Here is a 20,973-nt window from a genome sequence, read left to right on the forward strand (position 1 = left end):
AATGATGTACCCCCATGTATACTATCAGGGAGCTCATTATTTTTGCTGTTGCAGCAGTGTTAGTCATAATTGACTATTTTTGTTCCTTTTTTGTCAAGCCAGTAATTTCTAGACTGTTCTACAAATGACTAATTACGTTCAATGTTATTTAATGTTTATTATTTCAGTACACATGGCGTATTGAGCTATCCAAAACTGAGAAATACTGGGAAGGGTGGTTCAGAGGACTATCCAACCTCTTTCTCAGCTGCCCAATCCCCAAACTACTATTACTAGCAGGTACATTTATTCATAATTTAACTTTTGTTTCTTTGTGAAAACTGTTTATAAATCTTCTATTATGTAATTTCAATAATCCATATAATGTTACATTTTTTCTGTTGTAGGTGTTGACAGATTGGATCGGGATCTTACAATTGGTCAAATGCAAGGTAGAAATATTAGCTTATTGTGAACTTTAATTTTTGGCTAATTTATGTTGTACAGTCTAACAGGAAGGGTTAATTAAGTAAGAAATGTGACTTTGTCTGTTTATTCTTCTGCATTTCAGAACAACACTTAAATAATTCTGATGATTTCCTCAATAGGATAATCACACAATATTGTATGCTGTGTTTGCACAGTGTCTTGATTGTTTTGTTTACAAATTCTCCACACCCCTACCAGAGATTATATGTGTTGTATTATTTTATGAATGTTATCTCATTAGTTTGAATTTTAAAATTCTGTCCCTCTACATTGGAAGCAAAACTTGTAAGTGTCCTCCTTCAGATGATGTCTACCTTTAAAATATGGGGTATGATTGGAATTATCTATGCGCACCTGTAAGAATGACTTTTGTTCAACGATTTAGGTTTATTCTTTTTGTAACCAAACTTAAAAAGTAGTTCCACCTCTTTTTAATTCTATTTGAAAATGGAATGCTGAGAATCTTTGATGGGCTTGTCCATGTTGTTTGTAAATGTTTTCTGTTGAGTACAAACCTCATAACTTGGGCTATAATAATATTGCAACTTTAGCTTTTTGGCATGGGAGCAGACCAGACTCCAGAGAAGAGCAGTCGAACCTTTCTACAGACCCACTTGGGTGTGACACCCTGTGGAATTCGAGTATAGTGCAGTGTCAAATGGGTTTAAACGTATTTGGGCGCCACTTGGTTCTCCCAAACACTTTCTAAATTGAAATGTTTAGAATGCCTACACTCTCCAAACATGTACATTTTAATTGTTGGCAGTGGAGCTTTGGGCATGCATGTAACAACACGAGTAGCATTCTCTCCTGGGCAGGAAAATAACCTGATATGGTGTAAATGCTGCATTAAAAACTTTGTTTTTCATGAAGCTTGATGTAAAGTATTTTCTTTGGTACTTCTGATACTGGGTCAACCTTATACCAAGCTGCTTCCACCATCAATACTTTTTGATGCTGAGCAAGCCGAAACCGATTCCCGACTTCAATCAATGAAAGACTTAATTGAAAATGTAACCACAATTCCTTTGTCAGAGAGGGAGAAAAGAACAAAAGTATGAAATGGCATTTTGGAATTTCTGGTTGCAGAAAGAAGCTGTTGAAATATATATTTTTTTTAAATCAGTATTTTCGCATGAAGTAAAATTCACTAATGTGATTATGATTTCTGTATTTGTATTTTTAAGGAAAATTTCAGATGCAAGTTCTTCCACAATGTGGTCATGCTGTACATGAAGATGCCCCAGACAAAGTAAGCACAAGGGTTTTTCCTTCATCAGAGGGAATCTCTTTAATATAGTCATGGCATTCAAATTTCAGCAAATTCTGAACCTGAGATGGGCAGTCAGAATTAAACTTTGAAATACTTGGGATACAGAGTATCTAGTTATATTGCCAGTTGCCAACAATAAAGGAGCTTACTGTGGCCTTGTCTGCTTAATTAGCAATCGAGTGTCACTATAACCCAGTACCTGCATCAACAACAATGTTCTATTGAGTTTTCCTTTAGTAGCTGATAAAGTGTAGAATTGTAACATTTGTTCCAACTTATTTTTAAGGACGTGACTGCTGTCCGTGGGCAGAAGTCACTCCGTATTTTTTAATGTTTGTGATTTCTTCAAAAAGTTTAGCAAACTTTGCACAACTAACCAAAAATGCTCTTAGCATCTGTAAAGAGAAAAGATATTTCACGTTCTTTAGTTGTGTAAATTTTTTAATAATTCCAGGTCATAGGTGAAATATGTTTTGTTTCTTCAAACTTTTTTTACTTTAAAAAGCAAGTGTCCTTTTAACAAGTTTAGAATCTGTGATTGAATATGATGGTCATATCTAGGGGACAGATCTAATTAACCGTTATATGCATTCATTTTATATCACTTTTTGTAGGTAGCAGAGGCAGTTGCAACATTCATGATTCGTAATAAGTTTACAGAATCAAAGGGTGAAATCCAAAGGTAAGATGCTTTATCGATTCGTTCTTGTACTGCATAAAATCCTACAATGCTAGATTACAGCATGGAGACAGACTATTTGACTCATCGAGCTTGTACTGGTGTTTTTCTCCATATCAGCCACTTGGTATAATCCTACTCTCCTGTTCTCTCTCCATACCCTTTAATATTCCTGTTTTTCAAAGGATTTGTGGACTCTACTTCAACAACCAACCTCAGTGTATTCTGTTTCTAATTTTTCTCTCTCTCATTATTTTTGTGATTATTTTAATCTTGTGCCTACACCCATCTCATCAACCTATGGACACAATCTTGTCAATTGCCTTATCATTACCTTTCAAAATCTTGGAAGATCTCTGTCAGGTCACTCCTTACCTCTCCACTCTAGTTTCTTTTTAAAAAGGCCTAAATTCTCAGTTTCTGCACATGGCTCTCTCACCTGTGGTATATTATAAAGAATCTATGCTACATCTTTACCATTGCTTTTATATCCTTTCTATAATCAGGTGGCCAAAACTGTACACAAACACTCTTAACTGTGACCTAGCTAAGGTTTGTATGTATATATTACTGAGAATACATGTGTACTTGCAGATTCAATTATACTGTAAAGTAACATTTAAGTTTGACTAGTTCCAGTTCTCCCAAGCATTTTGTTTTAAATATTCTTATCTTTCTCTCCTCCTGCACATCTGTGTGTGGATGATTTTATATAGACCAGACTAAACACAGGAAAGTTCTATACATAATAGCTATTGGCGCAACCCCTTAATATAAACAAAAACAGCGCATGCTTGCAGTAGAACCTCGGGTAAACCAAAAGGGTTCCAGGGACTCCCTGAACTAATTTTACAATTGCGAGTCTGTAAAGTGGCCTTTTGGCAGTGCTCAGACATTTAACACATTTTTATTGGAACTGTTCTAAAGCCAGGATAAGAACATATGAAACGAACAAAAAAAATTGGCTAATTTTTCTCTTGAAGATCATTTTGTTTTTTTCCAAAGTAAACCTGCCAAGAAGATGAAGCTGTCTGAAATTTCTGGCTGACCTCTGAGATAATCTAGTGAAGCTTTAAAATATCAGTCTGATATTACAGCCTACATTTATTCAACCAGAACCAATTGCACTCTATAGTTGCCAGATTCCATAGGCCAAGCAACATACAAACCATCATACTCTATGAGGTACTTAGTAGGAGGCAAGATGTGAACCTTGTGGTTAGGGACATCTATGCTGTTCCAAATAAGGCTATGGCGGATGGGGATTAGGGTAAGTTAGCAAAAGGTTTTCAAGGAAAGACCATGCAAAGGCATGACGACTAGCATGTCTGTTTAACCCTTTCAAAAGCTATTTCCAATCTGCTCTTTATTCAAGCTGACTTTGACATCTCTGCTGCCACTGTAAAAGATTCTACCTGCGAATAAACTTGCTTGCTAATTCAAACAGATCCAGAAGTGTCTGTTATAACTGATATTATTTGTCATTGGGTGCACAGTGGGAATCCTACATATAAATCTAATAAATGGGTCTATTCTTTGCTGAGGACATGTTGTCCCAGATTATTTTGTGCACAGGTTACATTCATTCCATCATAGGAAGTGATGGTGTTTACTTATGGGAACTGACCTTTAGGTTACCCATGAGACAAGCATCTGGTGAGGGCTCCAAACATAATGTCCAAGACCTAGCTAACTAGTTTGGCCCAGTGGCCTTGTGCTGTACCATTATTCAGTGGAAATATAAATAAAGTTGAAGATCTTGGGAATATGCAGAATGAACTAAACCTAGTATAAGCTGTATATAGATAGTGTATGCTGACCAGAAAGAATATTCACTATTTGCATGCATCAGTAACCATAAACTTGAGCTGGTTCTCCATATATTTTATGTACTTTTCTTTTGTTTCAGCACTTATCCCAGTTTTTAAAAGATCCAACAGCCTTCAAACTCATCTTTGACTATATAAAGATGCACCAGGGGCCACTGTGATGTATCCACCCATTGCCATCCGCCTAATCTGAGTAATACAGTGAAGCTGGGACGACAGACTCCATAATCCTACTTCACCCCACTGTTCGCCTGCATTCATTGATAGAATTTGCCTTCGTGGGCACTACAGAGTGACTGAAAAGTGCAACCTGTTTCTGATTAAAACATTAAAACAATTAAAGGGGATTGCTTACTCAAAGTGTATTTTTTTCTTGCACATGTTCTACTATAGAACCTGGGAGTGTGTCCTTTTGTACTGATTGCTTAAGGAGTTAAGATCTGCTCTGGAACTGAATGTGTTTGATATAGCAATAATTTCTGTGGTGAAATCTAGATCTGTTTTAGAACTAGGTTCAGTATTCCTTTTGAGAGGAATATTTGCAAAGAAAAAAAGTCTAAGGAAACATAAGGAGAAACATGAGCACAAGTGTGCAGGACAACCCAACCAAATAGACCAAGCTGCTGAATTTGTTATGGTTTTAACCAACAGAATACAAACACTCCTTTCTTTATACAGGTATTGAGACTTGACCTGATTTAAATTGACTTCAAAATGTGCTTCTGGGATCAGACATTATTGGCCTTAACCATTGGCAAACAAATGATTTTGCACTTGTTTTGCTTTCTTTTTTGACAAGATAAAATGCTTTTTTTTAACCAGTCTATAATCCAAATTGTTTACAAAATAAAGATCACTGTTTTAGACCATAGTTACATTATACTATTGTTCTAAGGCGTTAGCCACTGGAAGACACGGGCAGAAAGAGATAAATTATACCGCAGTCTGCTCCTAGCTGTGACACGCATTCTCTTGTCCACCAGGAGAGATCTCTGCATGTGTAGTTATTCATTCTATGATACTATACTATCCTGATAAAGTGTCTGGTAGATCCCAAGATCACTTTTTAAATCCAGTTTCATACTGAAGTGGACATATATTTTACTTAATGTGAAGCTTAAGTGATGTGACAAAGCCTCCTGGAGATGATCTGAAAACACTTGGCATAAGTGCACAAAATAGCTTTCCATCAATATGAAAGTGGCAGTATAACTGCAAAAGGCAAAGTACTGCAGATGCTGGAAATCTGAAATAAAAACAGAAAATGCTGGAAATACTCAGCAGGTCAGGCAGCATCTGTGGAGAGAGAAACAGAGTTAACATTTCCGGTCTGACCTTTCGTCAGAACTTCGTATAACTGCAATCTTATTGCTTTGCGCCTCACTGCGAACACTTAGTCACAAACAATGAAAATCAGTGACAAAAATATTGATGAAAGAAGAAATACTTTTATTCAGAAGGATTACTAAAACTGTAGTGCTTGTATGTCTGAATAATCGTGGTTCACAGTCTGCTTTACGCAGTAGTCGAAGAAAGGAACAGTGAGGGAGAATGAGGGTTTGGGGGATGAATTTCAGGTGGCGATTTCCCGAATTCCTGCTCAAATTGGAAGCTGCCGATATGAGTGCCCACTCACATAAAACAGGTGTTGGGCTCCTTGAATATGCTAATCAGGATCCTAATGCCTACTTTTAAGATCCCGCTCTCAAATTTAACAGAAACTGGATGGAGCATGTGCTGTGCATGCAGCGTCAGTTTTTCTGGGTATATTGCTGCCTAACCAGCAGTCCTTAAAGGCGCATCCTCCTGGCACGAAATCAATTCTTGATGAGTGACAGCAGTCCTTTGGTACCTCGCTCATGTGACCTTTATGTATGCAATTTACTGTAGACCTCCTCTTGATACTTTAATTGTAATCTGCTACTCCTACTTATATTTGGGGGTGTATTTTCTTCCGGTCATTGCAAAAAAAAAAATGGCATGAGTAGAAAGCTGATTTTCCCCTAGTCATAAGATCACAGGATTATTATGGACGAGAGAGGCCATTTGACCAACTTTAGTGCCTTCATCCAGAGATACCCTACAGTCACCCCACTGCAATACCTAATTGGTTCTTAAACGATTCCAGGGTTTTCACCTCTACTATTGCCTCTGAAAGTTCATTCTATATATTTATTCTGATGAAAAGTCATCGACCTGAAACGTCAACTCTTTCTCTCTCCACAGATGCTGCCTAACCGGCTGAGTGTTTCAAGCATTTTCTGTTTTATTACTTTGAGTGATGTAATACTTCCTGATATCAGTCCTAGATTAAATTTTTACTAGCCTAATCTGTGCTCCCTTGACGAGTTCATGCAGTTTACTTTGAACTAATTTTATTTTATTTTTTTCCATACTGTTAACTATCTTTTATATCTCTGTAGATGTCTCCTTTCAAGTCGAAAAAGCCTAAAGTTATTATGCTCACAGTATTGTTTTTCCACTAGTATTGACTGAAGAAAATAAACCCCAGCGTGTTTTTAGCCAAATGACAGCACAAAATGATATTTTTGTTGAAATAAAAGAAAAATTATATTTTAGATTTACAAATTTGACAGTCAATAAATGGGCTGATGGCTGTATGGAAAACGGTGGCTTACAAATAGTTTTTTAAAAAAGCTTTATTTCTTGAAAAAGCTTTTCAGAATTCAGTCCAAGTAGGACTTTCTCCATTGTAGACGCAGTACAATTTGATTTGAGAATTACAAAAGCATTGATTTGACTATTGTCGTTTATGATGAGAAACAAACTGCCCTAGTATCTGTTTTTTGCTCAATTTTTACTTTTTATTTTGAAGCAGTGTTGTTAACCCTTTGTAATATTTGGTTGCAGTTAATTTTTTATTGTAACATTGTGGATCCACAGTGGCAGGATCTCAGACTAAATCCCAAATTTGTTATTAAATATCTGCTGGTTTAATTTGCTGACTGGTCTTTTGTTCAAGCTTGCCAGTCTACTTGATTAACTCCTTCATTTAAGGATGGTTCACTAACAGTAAAGCCTTTTTAAGAGGTGAATAAAACTGAAATTCATTTTGTGACTCTAAAGTTGGTACGAACCTTTTGCAATGCCGTGATAGCACTTTTCCACTTTCAGTAAAAGGCCATCCTCACTCTCCAGTTAAGATAACTGCCCTCCATCACAGCATGACTTGATGTCAGATGTTGCAGAGGAAAGAAATGCCTGCTTAAGTTAAAAGGTTACTACAGAGCATATGTAGGGTGCTTTAGCTTTAAGTTCTTTAAATGTGACTGCTAAAATCTTGATTTCTGGAACAGCTATGACCTACATGTAATATAAATGGAAAAATATCTCCAGAGTAAGGATTTCTTTAAAGTGTGTAGAAAGAGTTGAGAGCAAGAAGGCACATGTGTTCAGATATATAAATTATTTGTGTGACACTTGATCCTGCGTGCTTAACCTAATGCTCCTTCTGGTCATTATCACATTGCTATTTGTGGGAGCTTGCTGTGCGCAAATTGTCTGTCACGTTTCCTACATTACAACAGTGATTACACTCAAAGTACTTCATTGGTTGTAAAGCACTTTGAGACGTCCGGTGGTCGTGAAAGACGCTATATAAATCTTAAGTCTTGAAAAATATATGAGGAAGTTTCCTACCAGGTTCTCGAGGGCAAGTGGGGCCTTTGCACTTCAAACAGTTTAGAGTAAAAGTTGCACAAAGATTTTGATCACAGAAAACTTAAAACTAATCTAGTGCGGATTGAAACCTATATTTGGGACTGGACGAAGATAGTCCCAAACAAACTTGAAGTAAGCTGAGCTATACTGGGCTCACTAAACCTGAGGTTTCAAGACTGCTTCCTTCCTAGATGTTGTCCTAGGTCAGCACATGGCATTTCCTGCTCCTGCTCCTCATGTTAGACAGGAAACAGGGCGAATATGATTAATAAATTAAGGAGTATCTTGAAACTGACTGCGATTAGCAGGCCATTTTTGAGTTGGCAGACTGCAACCTGGAACAAGTCCTGCGAGCCGCTTCTGCCTTCCTGCCAGCTGGTGCATCATGCCTGGGCCAGCCTGGATGATTTCTGTAGATAGTGTCCAAATTGCACCACCCACACTACAGATGCGCATGCTGGCACATATAGAAATGCACATGATAAATTGAGTTAGATGCTTAACACGTCTGAACTGCGTCACTCATTTGTGGTGTGTGTAACTGAATGTGGACATTGAGATTACTGATTACCACCTGAACTGACATAAGATTTTTATATGAAGCTGCTCTAGATTGGGATCAGCAAAGAAGATTATTTTGCAATTTCAATGGCATTGAGTAGGAAAATAAAGTTTCTTGTTCCATAATGTCTCATTGAAAATAATTTGAAAGTTTTAGGCGTGAGGCATTTGATTAACGAGTGTCTGATTCTATTTTTGTAGTTTTTTGTCTAAAAAAAGTGACTGGAAGCAAGTAACTGGTTCTCTCATTTCCTGGCCTGGGCACACTTTCTATACAAATAATTTTTGCAGAAACACTTGAGCCCAGAGAACTTCAACTTACTCCCATAGTGATTTCGACCTGTCGCAGAGGTTACCATTAAAACTTAGAATAAGTTCAGTACAAGATCCCAGGCTATTAAGCGTCAAAACTATACATTGTGGAACAAACCTATAAACATTGTTTTCAGGAGTGAATAATGCACAATGCTGATTAATGTGAACCTGTTGGCTGTAAATTGAACCAATTTGTTTGGCTTTAATAGTTCTTTTGCATGAGAATCTTCATATTTTCATGCCATAAAATTACTTTTGCTGGAGTTTGAACGTTTTCAGATTTTAATTCATTCTGCTTTTCGAGGGGAAATGTATGAAATCAAACATCTCGGGTAAAAGGACTTGAATTGTTAACAGCATGTTGTTCAATATCTCTGTGATGCCACTAATTTGTAGTCTACAGCAAAATAAACAAAGCATTCGTGGAACTTTATTCTATATTTATTTGTCCACTTCATCAGAGTTTAATTTACTGATTATTTTACTCAAGTAATAAATCCAAAATCAGAGTTAAAATATTTGAGCTTTTCCCTGACAATTGCAACTCACTTTCCTTCATTGAAGAATGTTTGGCAATTCCTTGCTTGGCCACAAGATGGGGTGTAGCACAAGGGTAATCGGTCTCATTTCAATTGATGAGGAAAGTTGGCAGACTATTAGCCGCAGAAATATTAATGAGAAATGTTAAAATCTGCAGCTCAGTTTAAGAAGGAAATGTAAGAGTGGATGTACAGGTGAAAGAATCTGTCGGAGGGATTAAAACAAACCAAATTATTTATCGGTAATAAAAAAAACTATGGATGCTGGTAATCTAAAGTAAAAGCTAAACACTGATGAAGTGTCTTGTCTACAAAATGCTGGAAATCTCAGCAAGACAGGCAGCATCTGCGGAGAGGAAGCAGAGTTAACATTTCGGGTCAATGACCCTTCGTCATCGACCCGAAACGTCAACTCGGCTTCCTCTCCACAGATGCTACCTGACCTGAGATTTCCAGCATTTTTGGTTTTTATTCTATATTCCTGCATCCGCAGTATTTTGATTTTATATGTGTCTTATCTAACCTGTTACCGTATCTTTTCCTTTTGAAGACTGACTGAACTACGGTGCATTACAATAATTGTCTATACTTATTTTATATTTTACAGTCTTATTTTCATACCTAGTCATCATCATCATCGTACCTAGTAACCTCATATGATAGACGGATAATTAAAAGGTTAAAAAGATTTTAAATTAGAAGACCTTTTTGTAGTCTTTACGATTAAATACACACTATAGGTTGCAAAGTACATTTGACAAACTGTTCCAAAACTTTCTGTACAGTGACACAGCATTTTGCAAAACATAATTAGCACCGTTGCTGCCCTAATTTACAAGTTCTTTTCTTCCTCCTCTTCAGACACATCATCATTTCCCCAATAGAGCAGACAACCTACATGCATGCCTTGGCCAATACTGCTCTGAGATAGCTCTGGGATGTGCACTCTGCTTCAGTTGATAAAACACTTTGCCTTCTGAGAATTCTTGGCTGAGGTCATGCTTTCAGCAGAAATTTAGAATTATAATATATCAAATTAATTCACATTCCTACTGTAGAGAATCTCCAAACCTGGGATAACAATGCTGACGTCTGTAATCCAGATATGAACATAAAATTTTCCAAATCTGCTTCTTCATTGTATTCTTCATCTGACATCATTAGCATCTTTCAGCCAAAGATAGCATAGCAAAATGTTTGTACATTAACGCATTTTGGTCAAAGATCTCATATGAGATACAAATATAGAAAACACATATATTAATGGAATTTGTCAAAGTCTTCATCTTGCGTCACTGCAGTTGTTGCATATTAATTAGGATTTAACTGTGATTAAGCATAACAAAGGCTCCGATTATATCAACAGTATTTGAGAATTCCTTTGATTTTTAACTGTAAATTTGACTTTATACACATAGGGAGTATTAAGCATTGGCAAGTAAAATCAAGGAAAACCCAAAGATGTTTTATAAATACATCGAAGCATAGAAAATAGGTACAGGAGTAGGCCATTTGGCCCTTCGATCCTGCACCGCCATTCAATAAGATCATGGCTGATCATTCCCTCAGTACCTCTTCCTGCTTTCTCTCCATACCCCTTGATCCCCTTAGCCGTAAGGGCAATATCTAACTCCCTCTTGAATATATCCAATGAACTGGCATCAACAACTCTCTGGAGCAGGGAATTCCACAGGTTAACAACTCTCTGAGTGAAGAAGTTTCTCCTAATCTCAGTCCCAAATGGCCTACCCCTTATCCTAAGACTATGTCCCCTGGTTCTGGACGTCCCCAACATCGGGAACATTCTTCCCACATCTAGCCTGTCCAGTCCCGTCAGAATCTTATACATTTCTATGAGATCCCCGCTCAACCTTCTAAACTCCAGTGAATAAAGGCCCAGTTGATCCAGTCTCTCCTCATATGACAGTCCCGCCATCCCTGGAATCAGTTTGGTGAACCTTCGCTGCACTCCCTCAATAGCAAGAACGTCTTTCCTCAGATTAGGAGACCAGAACTGAACACAATATTCCAGGTGAGGCCTCACTAAGGTCCTGTACAACTGCAGTAAGACCTCCCTGCTCCTATACTCAAATCCCCTAGCTATGAAGGCCAACATACCACTTGCCTTCTTCACCACCTGCTGTAGCTGCATGACAACTTTCAATGACTGATGAACCATGACACCCAGGTCTCGTCTCCTTTTCCTAATCTGCTGCCATTCAGATAATATTCTGCCTTCGTGTTTTTGACCCCAAAATGGATAACCTCATATTTATCCACATTATACTGCATCTGCCATGCATTTGCCCACTCACCTAACCTGTCTAAGTCATCCTGCAGCCTCTTAGCGTCCTCCTCACAGCTCACACCACCACCCAGTTTAGTGTCATCTGCAAACTTGGAGATATTACACTCAATTCCTTCATCTAAATTGTTAATGTATAATTGTAAAGAGCTGGGGTCCCAGCACTGAGCCCTGCAGCACTCCACTAGTCACTGCCTGCCATTCTGAAAAGGACCTGTTTATTCCGACTCACTGCTTCCTGTCTGCCAACCAGTTCTCTATCCATGTAAGTACATTATCCCCAATACCATGCGCTTTGATTTTGCATACCAATCTCTTGTGTGGGACCTTGTCAAAAGCCTTTTGAAAGTCCAAATACAATACATCCACTGGTTCTCCCTTGTCCACTCTGCTAGTTACATCCTCAAAAAATTCCAGAAGATTCGTCAAGCATGATTTCCCTTTCATAAATCCATCCTGTCACTGCTTTCCAAATGCGCTGCTATTTCATCCTTAGTGATTGATTCCAACGTTTTCCCCACTACTGATGTCAGGCTAACCGGTCTACAATTACCCGTTTTCTCTCTCCCTCCTTTTTTAAAAAGTGGTGTTACATTAGCTACTCTCCAGTCCATAGGAACTGATCCAGATTCGATAGACTGTTGGAAAATGATCACCAATGCATCCATTATTTCTAGGGCCACTTCCTTAAGTACTCTGGGATGTAGACTATCAGGCCCCAGGGATTCATCAGCCTTCAATCCCATCAATTTCCCTAACACAATTTCCTGCCTAATAAGGATATCCTTCAGTTCCTCCTTCTCACTAGATCCACTGTCCCCTGGTACATTCGAAAGGTTATTTGTGTCTTCCTTCGTGAAGACAGAACCGAAGTATTTGTTCAATTGGTCTGCCATTTCTTTGTTCCCCATTATAAATTCACCTGAATCCAACTGCAAGGGACCTACGTTTGTCTTCACTAATCTTTTTCTCTTCACATATTTATAGAAGCTTTTGCAGTCAGTTTTTATGTTCCCTGCAAGCTTCCTCTCATACTCTATTTTCCCCCTCTTAATTAAACCCTTAGTCCTCCTCTGTTGAATTCTAAATTTCTCCTAGTCCTCTAGCCAATTTATATGCCTCTTCCTTGGTTTTAACACTATCCTTAATTTCTCTTGTTAGCCACGGTTGAGCCACCTTCCCCATTTTATTTTTACTCCAGACAGGGATGTACAATTGCTGAAGTTCATCCATGTGACCTTTAAATGTTTGCCATTGCTTATCCACCGTCAATCCTTTAAGTGTCATTCGCCAGTCTATTCTAGCCAGTTCATGCCTCATACCGTCAAAGTTACCTTTCCTTAAGTTCAGGACTCTAGTTTCCGAATTAACTGTGTCACTCTCCATCTTAATAAAGAATTCTACCATATTATGGTCACTCTTCCCCAAGGGGCCTCGCACAACAAGATTGCTAATTAGTCCCTTCTCATTACACATCACCTAGTCTAGGATGGCCAGCTCTCTCGTTGATCCCTTGATATATTGGTCTAGAAAACCATTCCTAATACACTCCAGGAAATCCTCCTTCACCGCATTGCTACCAGTTTGGTTAGCCCAATCAATATGTAGATTAAAGTCGCCCATGATAACTGCCGTACCTTTATTGCACACATCCCTTATTTCTTGTTTGATGCTGTTCCCAGCCTCACTACTACTGTTTGGTGGTCTGTACACAACTCCCACTAGCGTTTTCTGCCCTTTGGAATTCCGCAGCTCTACCCATACCGATGTCCACCTTATTCTGAATACTCCTCGCATTGAGGCTTGTCTTTTTAACACACTTTACCCCTTTAGAATTTTGCTGTAATGTGGCCCTTTTTGTTTTTTGCAATGGGTTTCTCTACCCTCCACTTTTACTATTCTCCTTTCTATCTTTTGCTTCTGCCTCCATTTTATTTCTCTCTGTCTCCCTGCATAGGTTCCCATCCCCCTGCTATGTTAGTTTAACTCCTCCCCAACAGCACTAGCAAACATTCCCCCTAGGACATTGGTTCCGGTCCTGCCCAAGTGCAGACCGTCCGGTTTGTACTGGTCCCACCTCCTCCAGAACCAGTTCCAATGTCCCAGGAATTTGAATCCCTCCCTTTTCCACCACTCCTCAAGCCACGTATTCATCTGAGCTATCCTGCGATTCCTACTCTGACCAGCACGTGGCACTGGTAGCAATCCTGAGATGACTACTTTTGAGGTCCTACTTTTTAATTTAGCTCCTAGTTCCCTAAATTCGTTCTGTAGGACCTAATTTCCGTTTTTTACCTATATCATTGGTACCTATGTGCACCACGACAACTGGCTGTTCACCCTCCCTTTTCAGAATGTCCTGCACCCGCTACGAGACATCCTTGACCCTTGCACCAGGGAGGCAACATACCACCCTGGAGTCTTGGTTGCAGCCGCAGAAACGCCTATCTATTCCCCTTACAATTGAATCCCTTATCACTATAGCTCTCCCACTCTTTTTCCTGCCCTCCTGTGCAGCAGAGCCACCCACGGTGCCATGAACTTGGCTGCTGCTGCTCCCCCCTGATGAGTCATCCCCCTCAACAGTACCCAAAGCAGAGTATCTGTTTTGCAGGGGGATGTCTGCAGGGGACCCCTGCACTACCTTTCTGGCACTGCTCTTCCTGTTGGTCACCCATTTACTATCTGGCTGTGTACCCTTTACCTGCGGTAAGACCAACTCGCTAAATGTGCTATTCACGTCATTCTCAACATTGTGGATGCTCCAGAGTTCATCCACCCGCAGCTCCAGGGCCGCAATGCCGAAGAAGAAGTTTGTCCTCATATCAGCCCTTATCCTTAGACTGTGCTCCTGGTTCTGGACTTCCACAACATTGAGAACATTCCTCCTGCATCTAACCTGACCAAACCCATCAGAATTTTATATGTTTCTATGAGATCCCCTCTCATTCTTCTAAATTCCAGTGAATATAAGCTTAGTGGATCCAGTCTTTCTTCATATATCAGTCCTGCCATCCTAGGAATCAGTCTGGTGAACCTTCGCTGCACTCCCTCAATAGCAAGAATGTCCTTCCTCAGATTAGGAGACCAAAACTGTACACAATATTCAAGGTGTGGCCTCACCAAGGCCCTGTACAACTGCAGTAAGACCTCCCTGCCCCTGTACTCAAATCCCCTCGCTATGAAGGCCAACATGCCATTTGTCTTCTTCACCGCCTGCTGCACCTGCATGCCAACTTTCAATGACTGATGTACCATGACACCCAGGTCTCGTTGTACCTCCACTTTTCCTAATCTATCACCATTCAGATAATATTCTGCCTTCGTGTTTTTGCCCCCCCAAATGGATAACCTCACATTTATCTACATTATACTGCGTCTGCCATGCATTTGCCCACTCACCCAACCTGTGCAAGTCATCCTGCAGCCTCTTAACGTCCTCCTCACAGCTCACACTGCCACCCAGCAAAGTGTCATCTGCAAACGTGGAGATATTACATTCAATTCCTTCGTCTAAATTATTAATGTATATTGTAAATAGCTGGGGTCCCAGCACTGAACTTTGCGGTACCTCACTAGTCACTGCTTGCCATTCTGAAAAGGACCCGTTTATTCCTACTCTCTGCTTCCTGTCTGCCAACCAGTTCTCTATCCACGTCAATACATTATCCCCAATACCATGTGCTTTAATTTTGCACACTAATTTCTTGTGTGGGACCTTGTCAAAAGCCTTTAAATGTTCAAATACACCACATCCACTGTGTTATGTATGTAAACTTGTAATTACCATGTCTAACCACCAGAGGGCTTATCCCCTGGAGTCCCAAGGGATCCCACAATCCCTTGGGAGCACCTGTATATAAGGAGGCCTCACAGGCTGGAGAGGCACTCTGAGATCTGTACTAAAGGACTACGGTCATTCTTACTTTGAGCTTGCAGTATCTAGTCTGACTCTTTAACCAAGACAAAACAACTGGCGACGAGATACAGATGTCACTTGGACAAATGTGGATTAATTAAGGAAAGCCAGCATGAATTTGTCAAAGGCAAATTGTGTTTAACTAACTTGATCGAGTTTTTTGATGAGGTAACAGAGAGGGTTGACGTGGTGTATATGGATTTCAAAAAGGCATTTGATAAAGTGCCACATGCATCGTCATCATAGGCAGTCCCTCGAAATCGAGGAAGACTTGCTTCCACTCTAAAAGTGAGTTCTCTGGTGACTGTATAGTCCAATTACAGTCTCTGTCACAAGTGGGGCAGACAGTCAATGAAGGAAAGGGTGGGTGGGGAGTCTGGTCTGCCGCACGCTCCTTCCACTGTCTGCGCATGATTTCTGCATGCTCTCGGCGACGAGACTCGAGGTGCTCAGCGCCCTCCCAGATGCTCTTCCTCCACTTAGGGCAGTCTTTGCCCAGGGATTCCCAGGTATCGGTGGGGATGTTACACTTTATCAAGGTGCCTTTGATGGTGTCCTTGAAATGTTTCGTCTGCCCACCTGAGGCTTGCTTGCCATGTAGGAGTTCCGAGTAGAGCGCTTGCTTTGGGAGTCTCGTGTCAGGCATGCAGACGATGTGGCCTACCCAACGGAGCTGGTCGAGTGTGGTCAGTGCTTTGATGCTGGGGATGTTGGCCTGATCGAGAATACTGACATTGGTGCGTCTATCCTCCCAGTGGATTTGCAGGATCTTGCAGAGGCAGTGCTGGTAGTATTTCTCCAGTGCTTTGAGGTGACTCCTGTAGTGCCACATAATAGGCTTGCCAGCAAAGTTAATGCCCATGGAATAAAAGGGACAGTGGCAGCATGGATACAAAATTGGCTAAGTGACAGGAAGCAGAGAGTAATGGTGAACGGTTGTTTTTTCGCACTGGAGAAAGATATACAGTGGTGTTCCCCAGGATTCAGTTCTAGGACCATTGTTTTTCTTGATATATATTAATGACTTGGACTTGGGAGTACAGGGTACAATTTCAAAATTTGCAGATGACACAAAACTTGGAAGTATAGTGAACAGTGAGGAGGATAATGATAGACTTCAAGAAGACGTAGACAGGCTGGTGAAATGGGCGGACACGTGGCGATAAATTTAATGCAGAGAAGTACCGAAATGATACATTTTGGTAGGAAGAATGAGGAGAGGCAATATATTCTAAAGGGTACAATCCAAAAGGGGGTGCATGAACATAGAGGCCGAGGGATATATGTGCACAAATCATTGATGGTAGCAAGACAGTTTGAGAAAGCGGCTAAAAAAGCATACGGGATCCTGGGCTTCACAAATAGAGGTATAGAGTACAAAAGCAATGAAGTTATGATCAACCTTTATAAAACACTAGTACGACCTAAACTGGAGTACTACATCCAATTCTGGGCACCGCATCTTAGGAAGAATGTGAATGCCTTAGTGAGGGTGCAGAAAAGATTTACAAGAATGATTCCAGGGATGAGGGATTTCAATTGTTCTCCTTAGAGCAGAGAGGAGGTCAATTAGAGGTATTCAAAATCACGAGTGGTCTAGACAGAGTAGGTAGAGAGAAACTGTTCCCATTGGCGGAAGAGTTGAGAACCAGAGGACACAGATTTAAGGTGATTGGCAAAAGAACCAAAGGTGACATGAGGAAAAACTTTTTTACACAGCGAGTGGTTAGGATCTGAAATGCACTACCTGAAAGGGTAGTGGAGGCAGAGTCAATCATAAAAACATAAGAACATAAGAAATAGGAGCAGGAGTAGGCCATCTGGCCCCTCGAGCCTACTCCACCATTTAATAAGATCATGGCTGATCTGATCTTGGGCTCCACTTTTCTACCCGCTCCCCATAACCCTTCACTTCCTTATCGTTCAAAAATCTGTCTATCTCCACCTTAATGACCCGGCCTCCACAACTCTCTAGGGCAGAGAATTCCACAGATTTATGACCCTCTGAGAGAAGAAATTCCTCCTCATCTCAGTTCTAAATGGGAGACCCCTTATTCTTAAACTATGCCCCCTAGTTCTAGATTCCCCCACGAGTGAAAACATCCTCTCTACATCTATCTTGTCGAGTCCCCTCAGTATTTTATATGTTTCAATAAGATCACCTCTCATTCTTCTAAACTCCAATGAGTATAGGCCCAACCTGCTCAACCTTTCTTCACAAATCAATCCCTTCATCTCAGGAATCAACCCAGTGAACCTTCTCTAAACTGCCTCCAATACAAGTATATCATTCCTTAAATAGGAGACCAAAACTGTACGCAGTACTCTAGATGTGGTCTCACCAATACCCTGTATAGTTGTAGCAGGACTTCCCTGCTTTTATACTCCATCCCCAAAGAACTCCAGAAAATTTGTCAAACATGATTTCCCTTTCATAAAACCATGCAGACTCTGCTTGACTGCATTATGATTTTCCAAATGTCCTGCTACTGTTTCCTTAATAATGGACTCCAGCATTTTCCCAACGACAGATGTTAGGCTAACTGGTCTATACTATCCTGCTTTCTGGCTCCCTCCTTTTTTAATTAGGGGCGTTACATTTGCAGTTTTCCAATCCTCTGGGACCTCTCCAGATTCCAGGAAATTTTGGTAGATTACAACCAATGCATCCACTATTTCTGCAGCCACTTCTTTTAACATCTTGGAATGCAAGCCATCAGGTCCAGGGGACTTGTCCACATTTAGTCCCATTATTTTACCAAGTACTTTTTCTTTAGTGATAGTGATTGTATTACATTCCCCCCTCCCTATAGCCCCTTGATTATCCACTATTGGGATGTTTTAAGTGTCTTCTACAATGAAGACTGATACAAAATATTTGTTCAAAGTCTCTGCCATTTCCCTGTTCCCCATTATTCATTCCCCAGTGTCATCCTCTGGGGGCCCAACATTTACTTTAGCTACCCTCTTCATTTTTATATACCTGTAGAAGTTCTTACTGTCTGTTTTTATATTTCTTGCTGGTTTACTCTCATAATCTATCTTCTCTCTCTTTATTATTTTTTTAGTCGTCCTTTGCTGGTTTTTTAAAAATTCCCAATCTTCTGGCCTCCCACCAATCTTGGGAACATTGTATGCCATTGTTTTCAATTTGATACCATCCTTTACTTCCTTAGCTAGCCACGGATGGTTCTCCCTTCTCTTAAAGTCTTTCCTTCTCACTGGAATATATTTTGTGGAGAATTATAAAATATCTCCTTAAATGTCTGCCACTATTCATCAAGCTTCTTACACTTTAATCTATTTCCCCAGTCCACTTTAGCCAACTCTGCCTTCACAGCTTTGTAATCGCCTTTATTTAAGATCCGGACACTGGTTTGACACCCAACTTCACCCTCCAACTGAATTTGAAATTCAGCCATGCTATGATCATTTTTTTCCAAGAGGATCCTTTACTATGAGGTTATTTATTAATCATGTCTCATTACACAGTACCAGATTTAAGATAACCTGCTCCCTAGTTGGTCCCACAACATACTGTCTATTCAAGGAAACCATCCCAGATACACTATGAACGCTTCCAATCAATATGAAGTTTAAAATCGCCCGTGATTATTGCTGTACCTTTCTTACAAGTCTCCATTATTTCTTGATTTATATTCTGTCCAACAGTGTAGCTACTGTTAGGGGGCCTATAGACTATGCCCACCAGTGACTTCTTCCCCTTATTATTTCTCATCTCCACCCAAACTGATTCTACATCTTGATCTTCTGAGCCAATATTATTTCTCACTACTTCACTGATCTCATCCTTTATTACCAGAGCTACCCCACCTCCTTTTCCTTTCTGTCTATCCTTCCGAATTGTCAAATACTTCTGAATATTCAGTTGCCAGCCTTGGTCACCTTGCAACTACATCTCTGTAATGACTATCAGATCATACCCATTCATATCTTTTTGTGCTGTCAGCTCATCTGCCTTGTTACAAATGCCGCGTTCATTCAAATGAAGTGCATTCAATTTTGTCTTTTTACCATTTTTCCCTGCTTTGATCCCACTTTCTGATGCACTCTTATTTTTATACATTCTGTCCCTTCCTGTCACACTCTGGTTATCATTTCCCCCAACACGACCCTGCTCTATTGCCTTCTCCTTGCTCTTTGACATTTTAAATTTCCGCTCACCTGAACCCTCCCTCCCACTATTTAGTTTAAAACCCTCTCTACAGCCCTAGTTATTCGATTCACCAGGACACTAGTCCCAACATGGTTCAAGTGAAGCCCATCCCAACAGAACAGCTCCCTCTTACCCCAGTACTGGTTCCAGTGTGCTAGGAATCGAAACTCATTTCTCCCACATCAGTCTTTGAGCCATGCATTCATCTCTCTGATCTTATTACCTTATGCCAATTTGCTCATGGCTCAGTAATCCAGAGATTATTGCCTTTGTGGTCCTGCTTTTTAATTTGGCCCCTAGCTGCTCACACTCCCTCAGCAGAACCTCTTTCTTTGTCCTACGTATGTCATTGGTAGCTATGGGGACCATGACAACTGGATCTTCCCCCTCCCACTCCAAGTTCTTCTCCAGCCCAGAGGAGATGTCCTTAACTCTGGTACTGGGCAGGCAAAACAGCCTTCGGGACTCACACTCGCGGCTGCAGAGAACAGTATGTATCCCCCTTATTATACTGTCTCCTATCACTACAACATTTCATTTTACTCCCCCCTCTTGAATGCCCCCCTGTGCTGTGGTCAGTTTGCTCATCCTCCCTGCAGTCCCTGCTTCCGTCCACACAGGGAGTAAGAGCCTCATATCTGTTGGACAAGAGCAAGGGCTGAGGCTCCTCCATCACTACATTCTGGGTCCCCACAGCTGCCTCACTCGTAGTCACACCCTCCTGTCCCTGACCATGGACCAAAGTTGAATTATTTAACCTAAGGGGTGTGGCAGCCTCCTGGAATACAATGTCCAGGTAACTCTCCCCTTCCCTGATGTGTCACAGTGTTTGAAGCTCGGACTCCAGCTCATCAACTCGGAGCCGAAGTTCCTCGAGCTGCAGACATTTGCTGTAGATGTGGTCGCCGTGGACCTCAATGGTGTCCACCAGCTCCCACATGCATCAGCAGTAACACATCGCCTGCCCTGTCATCACTACTGTGTTTAATTAATAAAGTTTTCAAGTTTTGTTTTTAATCCCAGCTCTTAATTTAAACCAATGCCCCAGCAAAAGAGAGAAATACTGACCAACTTTTCTGTGATGTCACACTTTGAATCTTTTTACTTCTTACCCTCCCAGGTCCATTGGTGTTGGTTGGGCCTCGCGCTCTTTAGTAAGTTTCAAAATTGTGGCTTTCAAAAGGGAGTTGGATAAGTACCTGAAGGAATAAAATTTGCAGGGCTGCG

At 40.4% G+C, this 20,973-nt stretch overlaps 1 protein-coding gene across 2 annotated transcripts in view; it reads left to right on the forward strand.

The window, feature by feature from the left end:
* Positions 1-7,207, forward strand: part of ppme1 (protein phosphatase methylesterase 1) — a 71,705-nt gene extending 64,498 nt beyond the window's left edge. For both annotated transcript variants that reach the window (XM_070892423.1, XM_070892424.1), the window contains exons 10-14: positions 168-279; positions 387-431; positions 1,656-1,720; positions 2,356-2,423; positions 4,330-7,207. In XM_070892423.1, coding sequence (XP_070748524.1) covers positions 168-279; positions 387-431; positions 1,656-1,720; positions 2,356-2,423; positions 4,330-4,348 — 309 coding nt within the window. In that variant the 3' untranslated portion in view covers positions 4,349-7,207. The remainder of the gene's footprint in view (positions 1-167; positions 280-386; positions 432-1,655; positions 1,721-2,355; positions 2,424-4,329) is intronic.
* The last annotated feature ends 13,766 nt before the right edge of the window (positions 7,208-20,973 follow it).

The sequence above is a fragment of the Pristiophorus japonicus genome, chromosome 10 (assembly GCF_044704955.1).
Source record: "Pristiophorus japonicus isolate sPriJap1 chromosome 10, sPriJap1.hap1, whole genome shotgun sequence".
Taxonomy (NCBI): domain Eukaryota; kingdom Metazoa; phylum Chordata; class Chondrichthyes; family Pristiophoridae; genus Pristiophorus; species Pristiophorus japonicus.